Source organism: Drosophila subobscura, chromosome J, assembly GCF_008121235.1.
Source record: "Drosophila subobscura isolate 14011-0131.10 chromosome J, UCBerk_Dsub_1.0, whole genome shotgun sequence".
NCBI lineage: Eukaryota > Metazoa > Arthropoda > Insecta > Diptera > Drosophilidae > Drosophila > Drosophila subobscura.
Genome location: NC_048532.1, coordinates 3,200,742 through 3,216,900, shown reverse-complemented (window position 1 = coordinate 3,216,900; position 16,159 = coordinate 3,200,742). Strand labels below are relative to the sequence as shown.

Here is a 16,159-nt window from a genome sequence, read left to right as displayed (position 1 = left end):
TTAAGTCGAACTGCGATGAATCAAGATTCGTTGTCTGTTTATTATAAACATTTTAATATGTAGATTACGTTCCAGATCAGAAAAACAACAACGCTGACTCAATCAGTGTTTTTGTTTTCATCCCATTCTATAGTGTTTTCTTAAAATTTTCCGAACTAAAGAACACCGCAGATCGAAACAGATACATATTTGAAATGGGAGTTAATTTGTGTGGCGCCAACATGGAATTTTGTTGATGAAAGCACCCAGTGATTGTGATTGTCTAACGCATTATCTTTATTTACCAATTAGCAGTCGACTTGTAAGAATATCTGACGAAATGGCTTTGTTTTCGACTGAACTCCGAGCAGGGATGTGCGAACAGTGGTCGAGGCAGTTTCACATGCTGTACACCTTGATAGAGCATCCCGGACTAGTAGGTTTCAATAAAGGGCCAAATTGATCGAATTGTTTACACTGCCAATTCTCAAGTGCAAAGTGTATATGTAAATACCAAATACTAATAAAATTAATTGGACATAAAGGTGTGAAAATTCATTGTACGTGGACTTTTCGCGGACCCGTCTGTGGAGATGCCTGGAGAGCACGTGTCCACCACGAGAATAGCTTCCCGTTCTAGGTGGGGTCTCTTTATTATTTCGGCTGGTTGAGCTATCTAATCTTCCAATTAGTTTTCAGCACATCATCAAAGTTTATGGAACAGGTTCACATCCATCAAACATCAAATAGTTCAATAAAAATTAACTTTTCATTTTTTCAAACCAATTTCAGTTTTAATGCCAGAACTGAATGCATATTTCATTTTCTGCGACTGCTACGTTTACTGCTGACTGCTGCAAGAACCGGCAAGATTTATTCGAAATCAAATCTGAATTTCTCGACCGGGAATCCGATATGCAAATTAATGCAAATTAGCTCTCGGGAACACCCGAAAATCGTTGTTTTTGTCGACAAAGTTCAGCGGCTTGGGGCTCTGGCGCCACGAATGTTGCTTACCTTGCACGAGAAAGTAGCTGACCTTGACGGCATTCGGAGTATTCGGAGACTACCCTGCTAGAAAGCGGTCGGAGGCTGCAGTGGGGGCGGGACACCTATCTAATTACGGACGGAGGGAGAGAGCATTGACCAAGCGATGGGGCATCCGAATGGGCATAACAAATCGTTCATTGACGTCAGCCCCAACACCATTTATTTTGCACGGGTCTTACAATTTAATTAATGTTCCAGCGAATGAGCATTTAATATGCAATGGCGTAGAACCAGTAGTCGCCACACAACTTTTCGCCGGCAGTAAAAGTTCCTTTCCCCTACCCTACCCTGCCCCATTTTTGGAGAGTAGCTAAGCTGTAGGCGGAATATCTAAAGTCACTTCTTTGACAAACTAGATCCGGTTGGACTTCATTTAATGCCGAAGACTCAGCCGAAAACAGAATTGGCTAGACCAAAAAGAAAGAGGAAAGAGAGGCTGGGACGACAAGAAACAAGTTGGCGAAGAAATTTATGGAGACGGGAATTCCCAAAAAAACCAAATACTGGGCCAAATCGTCGCACACAATAACAAATTCCCATGACGTCGTGTAGCAAACAAATTTTACAGACATTCATCAAAGGCATTTATCATTAGCCAAGAAAGAAAGATGATCGCTTGATCGCCGTTAGCAAAATGCAGAGAAACCTTTTGGCGCCAGTTATCCAGACGGATTCGGATCTAATGTGTATGTATGTACATACATATGTACATGCATGGGATGGAATACTAGTTCCCTGTGCAGCTCCGCCGCCATCATCGGGTTTCCCAAAAAACACGTGCTAAAAGCCCACTCAGCCTACCCATCAAGAAAGTCGTCAAAACAAACCGTTTAAATGAATTTCCGATGCTGCGAGCTCATTTCCAATTCGCATAATACGTCAAGTTGTCAAATTAAATTTGCATGCCATTAATATTCAGCCAAATGAAGCGCAGCTGAAGCCGCCCGTAAAACTTGATATGTTTTGCCAACACATAAAGAATTGGTGAAGCTGGAAAACCGTATTTAAAGCTCAAACTATGGTGGCCACTGACAAATTTCTAGGCTTAACGCGAATTCTGGAACTTAGGAATTTTTGTTTAACCATTGAATATGTGAATAATGTTGTCGGGGACGCCGAGCGGCAGATTGGCGCCGAAATAATTAATTATAAATTTACTGTCTCGACATTAATAACCCATTTGGCATTTGCATATAAATTAGAACATTCGAAAACAACAGCCTCCCTTCCCTTCCCTTCACTACACAACAACAGCTGCAGATAACAAAAATGTATAACTAAACCAGTGTGAATGGCATACATACATATGTATGTACATATATATGTTTATGTATGTATGTAGATAAGGCGCGACTACCGCATACCTCTTAAAACTCAGCATAGGAGGTACATGGATGGTCCAGCAGTCTAAGCCAATATGCGCCATAGTTTTCTATCCAGTTAAATTTGATAGATTTCTAGATCTTTAAATTCTTTGCTCCTCAGGCAAGTAAACAAAGACTTCGCATCGAAAATTGTTTGATCAAAAAAAACCTGATGTTGAAGTAATACACAATAGTGCCAATTACCCTTTTTCTAGAACAACTCATAAGTGGGCAATCATCGTATAGACAAAGGAAACATTAAACAACCCAGGCTTTATGCCTACGACTTGACGTCACTTGGGACTTTCTTCAACCGCATGATTCAGCCCTGCCTACTGCTGCTCACCATCTAAATCGAATTATTACCTGAGCTAAAGCTTAGCTTACCTACCAAAGCTGAAACGTCACTGTTTGTTTGCATAAATTAGTACGTATAATTCTTAAAAAACGAATACCGCATTGATTGGCCTTAGATTGGACTTTCTTAACCTACCGCAGGCTCACTGTGACAATGCAAATAACAATATCACGTATGCGGTGCCATCGAACTCAGGTTAAAGTTAAGGCGCCCCTTCCGATGTACTTACAAATTGCGACTTTTTGATTTTTTTTCCAGAATGTAATTAATGTGTACAACCGTAAATAAACACTTACGGTAAGTACAATTATTTGAATGTGTAACTGCCCTTCCAAAATTAAAAGCATCCTAAATAACACATGTGCATGGAAAATACAATTATTTATATCAGATGCAAATTGAGAAAGCAACAGAGTGATTTTGTCGGTCTTATTGTAATTACCATTCACTGTATTTCCTTAAATCGAAATAATGAATTGAACAGCAAAACCAGTTGGGTGGGTTCTTCATATAAGCAACCAAATATTTCTTCCGTTTGAATATCGTGCAAAACCGACCATGTGCTTCGGTATATGGTAGAGCTGTTCTTTTTTTGGAAAACAAAATATGAATATAATCTATATTTATATTATATTTTCTTTCTCAAAAAATGTAGGAATCATTGTTTTTGAAAGTAGTTTTTTCAAAATATTACGCCGATAAGACTTGCTTATCGCACAAAAGCATCGATATATGTTTTCAAAAAGCGTGCGCATCGATAAGTAGAGTCTATCGGAATCTAACGAAGTGAAACTAAAGAAAAATCGTTTCAGTTCTCTAGAAACTAATAAAACAAATACCGCTGATAATATATCCTTCACAACTATCCATAAAATATTAATAAATATATTACTATTAACGCCATCCAAAAAATCGATACATCGCTACATTGATAGATAAATATAAATGCAGTTTTGCCAATTTAGCTATTTTACCACAGATCTAGCGTTTTCAATTGCCATATGCGGAATATGTTGTAACATTGAGGATGGAGGGAAAAACAGCTATTTTCCAAGTGTTTTGGCGTGTTGTAACTTTTTTTAAAAAAAAAAAAAAACTTTCAACTTATAGTGTTTCTATGCTATACGATGCTTTGTCTTACTTAAGTTCAGCTGCAGAAGACGATATATTTCACGAACTTGATAAGTTCTTAAAATTACCAGATTAAAGCAATAACAATAACGTTTCAATACCTTTCATTTTTTTAGCTTCCATTAAAATTGTCTGGCTCTTTCTAGCTGTTTTCAAAGTCTACATTAGCTACTTTATGACACAGCACTGAAGACAAGCCAACAAAAGCAAACCAAAAAAAAAAAAAAAACAAACAAGCATCGAAGGTTAATTGACAAATATGAAAGAAAAAGATCTGAAACGGGCATACAATAATGTGCTGGCGCAGGTTATATCTTCGTCCAAGCAGTACCTGTTTGCTGGCAATCTTTTTGGCGACATATTTGTACTCAGGTAACTTTTGCTTAAAGTGTCCATGGTATACACTATTGACACTATACTTGCAGCCTGAAAGAACTGGACAAAGGCGCCGAGGAGCCCCCAGGAAAACTCAAGATCTTCCCGCAAGGAAGTACTGTTGACATCAATTGCTTGCAGTTTCGTCGCGACTTTCTGATAGTCGGAACCGTGGGTGTCGTCTATGGGCTGCAGTGGAACGAAGATGACGAGGTATTAAGTACGAAACGCTCCTGGGAGGTTAAGATTCCGATGCAATCAGATGCCGTGGAAGTTCCGGACGTGAATTCGTTGTGGCTGAGCACCGACACCGACACCCTGTTCGCTGGTTGTGGAGACGGTATAATTTATCAAATAAGTCTCGAAGATGGGCGAATAGAGCGCGACTATCGCGGGCACACAGATTACGTACACTCTGTGGTTGGCAACTCGAATGGACAAATCTTCTCAGGAGCCGAGGATGGAACAGTTCGATTCTGGAGCACCAAGCAACTAGAACAGACGTCAATGATAGAGCCGTACACAAAATCCCAGCTGATTCGCCCCGATTGGGGAAAATGGATCGGTTCCGTGGCGGTCAATGACGACTGGCTGTTGTGTGGCGGAGGTCCACGAGCGTCGATCTTCCACTTGCGATCCTTGGAGTCCACCTGCGTGTTTGACTTTCCTGGACGTGTGCATGTGTGCGACTTTGTGGATGACGGCGTGTTTATCGGCGGCGAACACAATCACGTGCAGTCATACACCCTGAATGGAATGCTACAGGCCAATATTCCAGTAGAGCACACTGCCTGCTATTCTACAGTGTGGCAAACGGCACCGATCAAGTTTATGTCCATCGCTGGATTCAGCAACAGACTGCATATCCTGAAAGATTTTCGTTTTCTAGACAGTAAAATCGACTTGTATGGCAATGTTCTGGGAGAGGAAGACAAGGAAAGCGAAGAGGACTTGGAGGAGCTGGAAGCATTCACATGTGCAGCTGCGTGTTAATAGGATTATTAATAATCTACGGCTATATGAAAATGACAATTTATGTCTATTTTGAATGCTGTTCCACAATCTTTACATTGGATTAAAGAACTCTATACAGAATAATCAAGCTGCTTGTTCTCGCAACCGCCTCGCGTTATTGATAGGAGTTGCATTCGTTTACTACCAACATTATTCTGGAAAACGCAGTCTCCATATGTCAGCGAGTCGTTTGAGCTAAGAGCAAAAGACTCCAGCATTTTTATAAAATTGCGTGAAATAATTTGTTCATCTGGACGACGCGTTGCTGGCACGAATGGAACGTTGAATATGAGGAAGACGTCGTCGCCGTGAACCGTACCTGTTGTAAAATGAAACACTTAAAAAGAGTTTTCAAAACTTTGAATTCGAACGTACCAAAGTTTACATCAGTGCGTCTAGAAAGAATCTGACCAACACCAAGTTCAGCCGGATTGTCGTAGACAAAAGCATACACTGGACTCTTTCCGTACTTTCGATGCAAATCCACAGCAATTTGCACGCTGTTTTTAAACAGAACGTCAGTAAAAAGTCGTTGCAGATCCCAATAGCTTTCCATGCTGAATCGGCGATCTCCCAGGTACTCCTGCCTCAGTTTACGGGAGTAATCGTCCATATCTTTGATCGTCGTCATTGAGTCACGGTAGAACAACAAATACGGAGCCCAATCAAACCACCGATCGTTAAGCTCCTCAATCCGCTCCTGCCCAGTAGACGACTGTTTTTCAAGTAGAAGAGCGGCGTTGTAGCCTCCATCCTCCGTGGTATAAGACAAAGCCCAAGGAATTTGTGCAAACTTCCCGCTCTTAATAATATCGATAGGATGTTGGGTAATGAAAGCTTCTGGTGCATCTGGCGGTTCCACAACAGGACCGAATGTCGTAAACGGAACATATGAAAACACGAGGAAGCTACGGACAGCCGAGACTATTTCACTGGCCGACTTGGACTTCAAACATTTCTTGAGTGTCAGAGAGTCGCTTGTCTGTCCACAGCCCACAATGCGTCCCAGCTCAAAGGCACGTCCGCGACCACCTTGCTGAACCACCCAGGGGTCCAGAGCATTTCCACTGAATGAGATTGCTGCCTTGGCCACATTTCTGAAATCCTCACGTAGCATCTGCAGATGAACGGATGCACCGCCTGCGGAGTGACCTATCACTAGAATGTTTTCTGGTTCACCACCGAAGCTGGCTATGTTCTGCTTGATCCAGAGCAAGGCCAGGCGCTGATCCTTCAGGCCAAAGTTTCCGGGCAGATTCGCGTCACCAGTGCTGGCAAAGCCCAGAGGCCCAAGGCGGTAGCCTATTGTTACGAGTATGACATTTCCTTCGCGCATAATGTTTTCGTGTCCGTATTGTCTGGGTCCGCCGAACATGAAGGCGCCCCCATGTAAATTGGTCACTACTGGAAAGGTATTCCGACTGCTATTTTTCGGCCTATACACGCTTACGGTCAGACAGTCCTCAACGCCAAGTAGCTTATTGTCTCCATTAATGAACTGATTCCATTGCATGCACAGTGCTGGTTCTTGGGTGGCATTAAATGCGTCCGTCCACTGTTGCTGGTATGGTTGCGGAGCTTCAAATCTGAGGTCTCCAGTAGGGGGCTCAGCATACGGAATTGACTCAAAACTGTAATAGTGTCCGTTATCGCGTCCACGTAGTTTTCCATTGGGTATCTCAATTAGCAAGGAATCTATTGAGGAGACTGTTCCAGCCGCCCCTAACTGTATCCATAGCTGTATCAAGCAGATCAGCCATCTCACCAAGTACATGTTGAATATTCCCTCGAAACAGAACTGCGCAAAACCGGAGACTTATACCTGTCTTTATAGTCGCTTTGTGCCTGAACAAATCGCTTAATAACCAGACTCGTCATTCAAATATTTCGGGTGTGAAATGCATGTGAAGTAATCGGCATTTCGCGTATTCTCGTATTTGTATTTATATTCAAGTTATAAAGAAAAGGAAAGGCCTGAAAGGCAACGCGCCGAAGTTCATATACCCTGCAGTGGGAAGTCCATATATCCTTCGTTGGGAAGTCCAGTAATAATCACCTGCCTAAAGCTAAATCGGAGTTACATATAATCTGTTTATATTCCAACAGATGTGGTTGAAATCGACAACCCAAGGCCGAGGCTTAACTGAACTCTTGGGAGCAATATCCGTTGAAACAGTGATACGCTTTTCGTTTATTTTTGTTTTTAAACAAATAAAGTACGTTAATTCAATTATCGAAAGTCCAAAAGAATTAAAAGAACAAGTTACAGCTGTGCTTATTGCACAATTAGTTGTCATCAAGTACAAGCAACAGCTTGAACAGCGATTTCCCGCTCCATTTCCTATCCCATGATAAGATTTCTCTCGGAAACCGATCCATTTTACTTGTTGATTTTAGCCGTCCAGTCCGTTGAGCAGTGGCATCTTCCCTTCATGTTCTTGTGCAGTCATAAGCGACAGCTACTCTATCAATCCAACACCTGAAATAATATCAAGTCGATGGGCATTCAAGTGTAGTATCAGAAGCGGCTAAAACAAAAACTAAATCAATAAGGCGTAACAATTAATTCCATGAAACTGAAGCGGCCGCTCTGTGACGTCTGCGGAACTGCAGTCCCCTTTGGCTGTTCGATTTCATACCCAAAACGAGAGTTATAGAGAGCAGATGAAGTTTGCTGGTCATTGGTAATTTATTTGGAAATAAATGTACATATGTATATATTTTTCAGAGAAGAAATGGAACTGCGGAAAGCTCATAGCCTCCACTTATAGGTTTTCGCACCCATTTTGAGTTATAGAGAGCAGTTGAACTTTGCTGCTGTCTACATTATCCTGAAAAACGCAAGTGTCAAACGCAAGAGTACCATTTTCGCTGAGTATAAAGTCATTCATCATCTTTAGAAAGTTCCTTGAAATTATTTCCTCATCTGATCGCAACTGAAACTCTCGAACGACATTTTCGAAAATCAAGAAATAGTCATCACCATGCACCGTTCCTGTAAACAAAAAACGTAATTTAAAAGGCTCTGTAGTCTGGACAAGGGAATTACCAAAATTAATGTCAGTGCGCTTTGCCAGTGCTTGGCCGATTCCTGCGTTGGCGGGATTGTCGTAGGCAAATCCATAAACTGGGCTCTTTCCGTGTTTTCGATAAAGATCCAGTATCTTCTCCGTTTCATTTTTAAACAGAACGTCAGTAAAAAGTCGTTGCAGATCCCAATAGCTTTCCACAGTGAATCGGCGATCTCCCAGGTACTCCTGCCTCAGTTTACGGGAGTAATCGTCCATATCTTTGATAGTCGTCATTGAGTCACGGTAGAATAACAAATACGGAGCCCAATCAAACCACCGATCGTTAAGCTCCTCAATCCGCTCCTGCCCAGTAGACGACTGTTTTTCAAGTAGAAGAGCGGCGTTGTAGCCTCCATCCTCCGTGGTATAAGACAAAGCCCAAGGAATTTGTGCAAACTTCCCGCTCTTAATAATATCGATAGGATGTTGGGTAATGAAAGCTTCTGGTGCATCTGGCGGTTCCACAACAGGACCGAATGTCGTAAACGGAACATATGAAAACACGAGGAAGCTACGGACAGCCGAGACTATTTCACTGGCGGACTTGGACTTCAAACATTTCTTGAGTGTCAGAGAGTCGCTTGTCTGTCCACAGCCCACAATGCGTCCCAACTCAAAGGCACGTCCGCGACCACCTTGCTGAACCACCCAGGGGTCCAGAGCATTTCCACTGAATGAGATTGCTGCCTTGGCCACATTTCTGAAATCCTCACGTAGCATCTGCAGATGAACGGATGCACCGCCTGCGGAGTGACCTATCACTAGAATGTTATCTGGTTCACCACCGAAGCTGGCTATGTTCTGCTTGATCCAGAGCAAGGCCAGGCGCTGATCCTTCAGGCCAAAGTTTCCGGGCAGATTCGCGTCACCAGTGCTGGCAAAGCCCAGAGGCCCAAGGCGGTAGCTTATCTTCACAAGGATGAGATTTCCGTCGCTCATAAACTTATCATGGCCGTTCTCACTGGAGCCGCCGAACATGAAGGCCCCTCCATGTATGTAGGCCACAACGGGAAAGCTGCTCCGACTGCCATTCTTCGGTTTATAAATGCTAACAGTCAGACAGTCCTCATCGCCAGCAAGCTTGTTGTCTCCCTCGACGAACTGGCCCCATTGCATGCACCACACTGGCGGTTGGGTGGCATCGAAAGTGTCCGTCCACTGCTGCTTGTACGGTTGCGGAGCTTCAAATCTGAGTTCTCCCGTCGGGGGCTCAGCATAGGGCAGAGACTCGTAGCTATAGTAATTGCCGTTATCGCGTCCGCGTAGCTTGCCACTTGGGAGTTCCACTAACAGCGGATCTGCTGGATCACTGACGGACGAGGTAATCCATAAAGAGCCCAACAGGAATATCAACCTTATATTCGTAGAGTACATGTTGCTCACTCCGTCGCGATCTGAAAGAAACTATTTTGAGCTGTGAAAACTGAGTCGGCTTTTATTGCTTGTCGAGCAATCGGCTTATCGGCGCCTCGCCACCTGCCCAACCAGTCTCAGTGGGATAGTTCTCGAGCGATCGATCACTGCACGCTATGTAAGATTAGGAGATTTTGCATGCTTGGCGTCGATATTGACAAGAATCATTGAAGAACATTAAATACCTAAGTACCTACATACATATGTACATAACTTTGTATACATATGTACATATGTACATGTAAAGAACAATCGCCATTCACATTGGCAACAGTCAATCAAATTGATGTGATTGTTCGAATCAATTTTTCTCCACGCCTGCGGAGGGTATTATAATTTAATGAAAATATTTTTAAGAAAAATACACACGCTATGCGAGTATATCTTGATAAAGGACCTCTATCTCCAGAATCCGAGTACAGGGTATCTTGTTGTAGAGGCACGTAACCATAACGTTATCACTCGTTTTGTTTACTTATTACCTCAGCCAATTGAACAGCTGAACTAATATTTTCGAGCTAATGAAAATATCCTCTTTCTAAAAGCAGCCTTTCTTTGTTCCTCATATTACACCCGTATAGTGCCGGGAGGTATCTCATGCAGAAGGGGCTTGATTTATCGATACAAATGTTTGCACTTAAAAAGAATAGTTTTTGTTTAATTCTACCAAATGGTTGCACAACACGCCAATAGGCGCTTTTATTTGTGTTAAATGTATGTATTATAATTGTAGTTGGAGGTTTTCGCAGCCATCTCGCGTTATAGAAAGCAGTTGAGGTTGGATGCCGCCGATATTATCCTGAAAAACGCAGTTTCCATATGTCATAGTTCCGTTGTCGCTGAGAACAAAGTCGTTCAACATATTAAGGAAGTTTCGTGAAATTATTTCCTCATCGGATCGCATCTTAGGGCCTCGTGCGAGGTTTTCGAATATCAGGAAATACTCATCCCCATGGCACGTTCCTGGAAAATAGAAAATCATCAGAACTCATTGTATTCCACTGTCTAGAAGAGTCGTACCAAAATGAACATCAGTGCGCTTGGCTAAGAACTGGCCAACTCCTGTGTTGGCAGGATTGTCGTAGACAAACGCATACACTGGACTCTTTCCGTGTTTGCGATAAAGATCCAATGCCAGCTTCGTGCCATTTTTGAACAGAACGTCAGTAAAAAGTCGTTGCAGGTCCCAATAGCTTTCTGCACTGAATCGGCGATCTCCCATATACTCCTGCCTCAGTTCACGGGAGTAATCGTCCATTTCCTTGATGGTCGACATTGAGTCACGGTAGAACAACAAATACGGCGCCCAGTCAAACCATCGATCATTGAGGTCAACCATCAATTCTCGGCCGTTTGAAGCCTGCTTTTCCAGCAGCACAGCTGCGTTGTAACAACCATCCTCAGTGTTGTACGACACAGCCCAAGGAACCTGTGCAAACATCCCGCTCTTAATAATATCGATAGGATGTTGGGTAATGAAGGCTTCTGGTTCATCTGGCGGTTCCACAACAGGGCCGAAAGGCGTAAACGGCACATATGAAAACACGAGGAAGCTACGGACAGCCGAGACTATTTCACTGGCGGACTTGGACTTCAAACATTTCTTGAGTGTCACAGAGTCGCTTGCCTGTCCACAGCCCACAATACGGCCGAGTTCAAAGGCCCGCTCTCGTGCACTCCTCTGAATCACCCATGGATCTACAGCATTTCCTCCGATAGAGATTGCTGCCCTGGCCACCTTGCTAAAGTCCTCACGTAGCGTCTGCAGATGAACGGAAGCACCGCCTGCTGAGTGCCCTATCACTAGAACGTTATCTGGTTCACCACCGAAGCTGGCTATGTTCTGCTTGATCCAGAGCAAGGCCAGGCGCTGATCCTTCAGGCCAAAGTTTCCGGGCAGATTCGCGTCACCAGTGCTGGCAAAGCCCAGAGGCCCAAGGCGGTAGCTTATCTTCACGAGAATGAGATTTCCCTCGCGCATCATATTTTCGTGTCCATTTTGCCTGGCTTCGCCGAACATGAATGCGCCTCCGTGCATGTGGGCCACAACGGGAAAGCTGCTCCGACTGCCATTCTTCGGTTTATAAACGCTAACAGTCAGACAGTCCTCATCGCCAGCCAGCTTGTTGTCTCCGAAGATAAACTGATTCCACTGCATGCACGTCACAGGGGGTTGTGTGGCATTGAAGGTGTCTGTCCACTGCTGCTTGTACGGTTGTGGAGCTTCAAATCTGAGTTCTCCGATGGGGGGCTCAGCGAATGGAAGTGACTCGTAGCTGTAATAGAAAATGTTATCGCGTCCGCGTAGCTTTCCATTGGGAAGATCCACGAGCAAAGGATCATCACGATCAATGGCGCATGAGCTAAGCCAATAAAAACTCAGCAGGATAATCCATATCGCAGCAAACATATCGCCCACTCTGACTGGACAGGAACTAATTTGAGAAGTGGGAGCCGTGTCTGCTTTTATTGTTTGACGGCGCCTCGCCACCTGCTCAACTAATCTCAGGGGACAATCGGTCACGGCACGCTATGGGATTATAAATTTGCGTGTTTTCACAGGTGGGTGGATGATTATGATTTTGGTTTGTACCTTTAAAGTACACGGCAGCTAATAGCTCTTGTCGTGAACCTATAAATCTGTATTTGCATACTCTTTCGCTGGGTATTATAATACTAGTCACGCTCTTTATAACTATGGTACAACACAATGAATATATTGCAAAAATGGAAGCAATTCTCCGACCTACAATTTGTTGAATTGGGTGCAATGATCTATTAAAAGCTGTTGGGTAACAATACGATTGATGATTCCCGGTTTCCCGCTGGGGCACAAGTCGTACATTTTCCTTTAATATATATATTTAAAGGAAAATATAGTACGTTTTTTGGGTCTGATCAAGAAACCTAGAAAGATAATTAAAGCGGCGAGAAAATTATATATTTCGAAGACTTAAAATGTTAAGCGATTTAGATTCTGTTTTACCTAAGTGTTTCCATGTACATATGTAATCTCTGTTATTATTAAATCACATTTAAACAGTGCGTGCTTCATGAATCTTTAACATTTGTCAGTGTCGCTACAACTAACATTGTTTTACTGAGAGTTTCTCGTATTGAAAAATGGCAGGTTGTTACTTAAACAGTGGCATTTAGTAGCGAATTTTTTGTTATTTATAGAACTATTTAATGTACCGATCAAGATGCTAAATGACGACACCGCCCCTCCATCCATCTCACCATTAGTTACGTACATTGCTGCTGCTCGAATTTTTACATGTTTTTACTCTGATTAGGGGTCGTTTTATAAATATTATTACTGGGTAATTTAGTGTATATTGATTGGAACGCAACAGTTATCACTGCCTCTGATAAATAAAGACGAAGGAGACGTGAGATGGTGAGACTACCCATATTATCCAGTTCAGAGAAGAAAGAAGTGTTTAGATTTGGTTTAATTTTAAACCTAAATGGATCGCAACCTTTAATAGGATATACATACATACATAGATGTTTATTGTCATATAAATATTTGGATACTCATACTCATGCATATGGATATGAGTACTCGTACTTCAGATATTCACAACAGCTGTTTCAATTGCAATAGCTATTAAAGGGATTACGTAACTTATGATATTAATTTACATATTATAGTCAAACCAATAAAGATAAACAAGTAATCTTTTAGAATTCCAAGACTCCTGGCAAATATTTGTCGATCAGAGTCTGATAATAAGGCCACAAAGCCTCGATGTCTGGCACCACCTCGCTTTTGGTGTAAAGATCATAGCGACTGCAACGAAGGATTATCATTGCAGAAAAGAAATGGTAAAAGAGGAAAGCGTAGCGCTACTCACTTAAAAATCAGCACCCATTTCTTTGTCTCCACATCCTTGGGGGCCTCCAGGTGCTTGTAGTCTCCACCATTGTGCCAAGGATAGAACGAATGGAAGCGAATTATGTTGCATGCCACGTCGGGAAGCTTCGTTCTGTTGTGCTTGAGCACACTGTACATGTACTCGTCGTGGCCCCAGGACATGAGCAGGTTGTCCACGCCGCAGTTGGGCTTGTAGATGCCATACCTAGTATTGTAGGATGGGTTGGCCCCGTCTGGATTTCCGACGAAGCTCTCGTCCCGATAGACGATGCTGTCTCCCCAACGGCAGCCCACAGCGAATGTGTCACCGACAACAGCCCACTGCGGCTCCCCGTAGAAGGCCATGATCTTTCCCAGATCGTGGATGAGTGCCGTCAGGTGCAACCAGTCGTGCTCAGGAAACTCGGCGCGTGCCCTCTCAGCCGCCTGGAAGGCGTGAATGATGTTGGGTAGATCCAGATCGGGATCGGATTCATCCACCAGATCATTTAGTTTCTCCAGAGCTTCGCGAATCGTCATTTGAATCGTATTGAACTGCAGCCAATGATTCCGGCGACCTGCAGTGGGGCAGGAAACGATCAAACATCGGGCTGAGACACACACTAAACCGGCTTACCCTGGACGAAGTCCACCGTCTGATTCAGATGCATCTGACGATAGGTCTGACGCACGCGCTCCTTCAGGGGATCTGTGGTGTCCACACTGTAGTCACGGAACTTGGAGGGATTCTTGTCGGCAAACGTGGGCTCTGGCCGCATCAGCTCCGAAGGATCCAGCAAATGGACGTGATTCTGTGAATTACATTTAGCTTCGTTTAGATACTTGGACTGCGGTTTCCTTCAAACCGAAAAGGCCTTACCTCCGCCAGGATTCTCATATTAAAGAGATTTGATTGTTAGAATTTAAGACCAGAAGCTAAACAGTTCCGAACACTTGGACCACCGAAACGCTTTTGAGTCTCTGGCCGGACCGGCCGCACATTTTTATAGGCTGCCGCCTACTAGTAATTAAACAGAATTCACAATCAAACCGATTCTATATAGTACTCGATTCTCTCTTCTACTATATTCGAAAATGATTTATAGTACTTTTGTTATTTTGAAAAACGGGAACCGTCTGCCCCCCGCCCGTTCCGCCGCGATCCGTTCAGTTCCGTTCTCCTCTCCCATTCAGTTATCAACATTCGTACCTCCGCCTGATGCTTAGCTCTCTCTTTTGCCTCTGTGGGGGATGCAGGGCTCTTCAGTGATAAGCCACGAGCCTTCCTCATATTACATTTGGTTTCAATGGCTGTTATCAGACGTCTGAGCCGCCTACGCGCCCACGCCCTTATCTGGCGCTCCACGAGTCCCCCATGCAACAAATGCATAAAACTGCGAGCTGCACTTGACTGATTACGTCGTGACATGCCAGATACACAAGGACGACTCGTACTCGCATACATATATACGTACATATGCATGTTCATATATGTATCTGTAGCAAGTGCAGGGCCATTGTATTGAATAACGTGACTGAGTGATTAACTGATTGTTAAGGCCGTTGTGAAAGAGCTCATTGAGTGATTTGCTTTACCTATGGAAAAGTATTACATGAGCATTATCCAATCGTTTAACAGTTATTTAGGAGTTTTGACTGTAGTTACAGGGACCCGATGATCTGTATAATGTTTAGGAGACTCCCGCTTATAACTGAGTGCAAGATAATGTATTTATATGCATTGGGCTGACAGCTTAGCACGATACCAGTCCATGTCTAAAACTGAGACAAATAGGTGAAGTGTCAAGTAAGAAGGCTGAAAAGCAAGCTCCGATAGCTCTCATTTCGACCTTGAACAACCGCCAGGAAAGCAGCATACAAATTGGAAAAAGCCAACGTCCCAGATCCAGCGGACGATCTATGCGGACGTCTAAAAGTAGCAACAACGCCTCGCAATCTGGGTACACAGTCATCAAGCGCAGAAATAATGTGCCATCAAGGGGGGGATTGCCTGAGAAAAGTTATCAGTCGTCTACATGACGTCGTTCCGTTCCGTTCCGATTCGATCCCCGGTCTCACACACGCCACAAGTGCCAACTACAACTTGAGATTTCACACTGCCTCTGCCCACGAATGAGGGGACTGATCGTAGCCACTTTGGTTGTGATGGATTTGGATGTGGGTCTCGGCGCGAGATGGAACTGGACATGGGCCTTAGCTTGAGGGGCTTGTTCATGTTTCAACAAGGCGTAGTATCACAGTTCGTCACCATCGCCGTGGCGTCAAGGGTCAAAATGTAACGATCGAGAGTGGTTGGTTGTCAATAAACCTTATCAAATATTATTAGAGGTACCCATATATGAGCATATACTCGTACATGTATAGTATGGAGCGATGGGGGAAGCTAGAAGGCAATGGAAAAGTTTCATAATATTTGTATTTGACGCCGACCGTGATGCTGATGCAGTCATCAATTAGGTCCGGACGTGCGAGATCTTAAAATGCAATCACGGAATGAACGGAATGCACGGAAGGCATGGAGTCC

General features: G+C 43.5%; 5 protein-coding genes across 5 annotated transcripts; 1 reads left to right on the top strand and 4 right to left on the bottom strand.

Annotated features, from left to right (window-relative positions):
• Positions 1-4,084: 4,084 nt before the first annotated feature.
• LOC117894069 (THO complex subunit 6) lies at positions 4,085-5,289 on the top strand. Its single transcript, XM_034800922.1, has 2 exons — positions 4,085-4,254; positions 4,308-5,289. Exons 1-2 carry the CDS (start codon positions 4,142-4,144, stop codon positions 5,248-5,250), a joined length of 1,056 nt encoding a protein of 351 aa, XP_034656813.1. The 5' UTR covers positions 4,085-4,141; the 3' UTR covers positions 5,251-5,289.
• On the bottom strand, positions 5,276-7,076 carry LOC117894068 (esterase-5A). Its single transcript, XM_034800921.1, has 2 exons — positions 5,647-7,076; positions 5,276-5,590 (listed from the first exon to the last, which is right to left on the bottom strand). Exons 1-2 carry the CDS (start codon positions 7,043-7,045, stop codon positions 5,343-5,345), a joined length of 1,647 nt encoding a protein of 548 aa, XP_034656812.1. The 5' UTR covers positions 7,046-7,076; the 3' UTR covers positions 5,276-5,342.
• Positions 7,077-7,936: 860 nt separating this feature from the next.
• Positions 7,937-9,761, bottom strand: LOC117894335 (esterase-5B). Its single transcript, XM_034801320.1, has 2 exons — positions 8,321-9,761; positions 7,937-8,266 (listed from the first exon to the last, which is right to left on the bottom strand). Exons 1-2 carry the CDS (start codon positions 9,714-9,716, stop codon positions 8,037-8,039), a joined length of 1,626 nt encoding a protein of 541 aa, XP_034657211.1. The 5' UTR covers positions 9,717-9,761; the 3' UTR covers positions 7,937-8,036.
• Positions 9,762-10,476: 715 nt separating this feature from the next.
• Positions 10,477-12,181, bottom strand: LOC117893203 (esterase-5C). The gene is made up of 2 exons (XM_034799718.1): positions 10,776-12,181; positions 10,477-10,718 (listed from the first exon to the last, which is right to left on the bottom strand). Exons 1-2 carry the CDS (start codon positions 12,163-12,165, stop codon positions 10,477-10,479), a joined length of 1,632 nt encoding a protein of 543 aa, XP_034655609.1. The 5' UTR covers positions 12,166-12,181.
• A 1,069-nt stretch (positions 12,182-13,250) lies between these two features.
• Positions 13,251-14,613, bottom strand: LOC117894614 (inositol oxygenase). The gene is made up of 4 exons (XM_034801769.1): positions 14,495-14,613; positions 14,252-14,426; positions 13,616-14,192; positions 13,251-13,551 (listed from the first exon to the last, which is right to left on the bottom strand). Exons 1-4 carry the CDS (start codon positions 14,510-14,512, stop codon positions 13,443-13,445), a joined length of 879 nt encoding a protein of 292 aa, XP_034657660.1. The 5' UTR covers positions 14,513-14,613; the 3' UTR covers positions 13,251-13,442.
• Between the last annotated feature and the right edge of the window lie 1,546 nt (positions 14,614-16,159).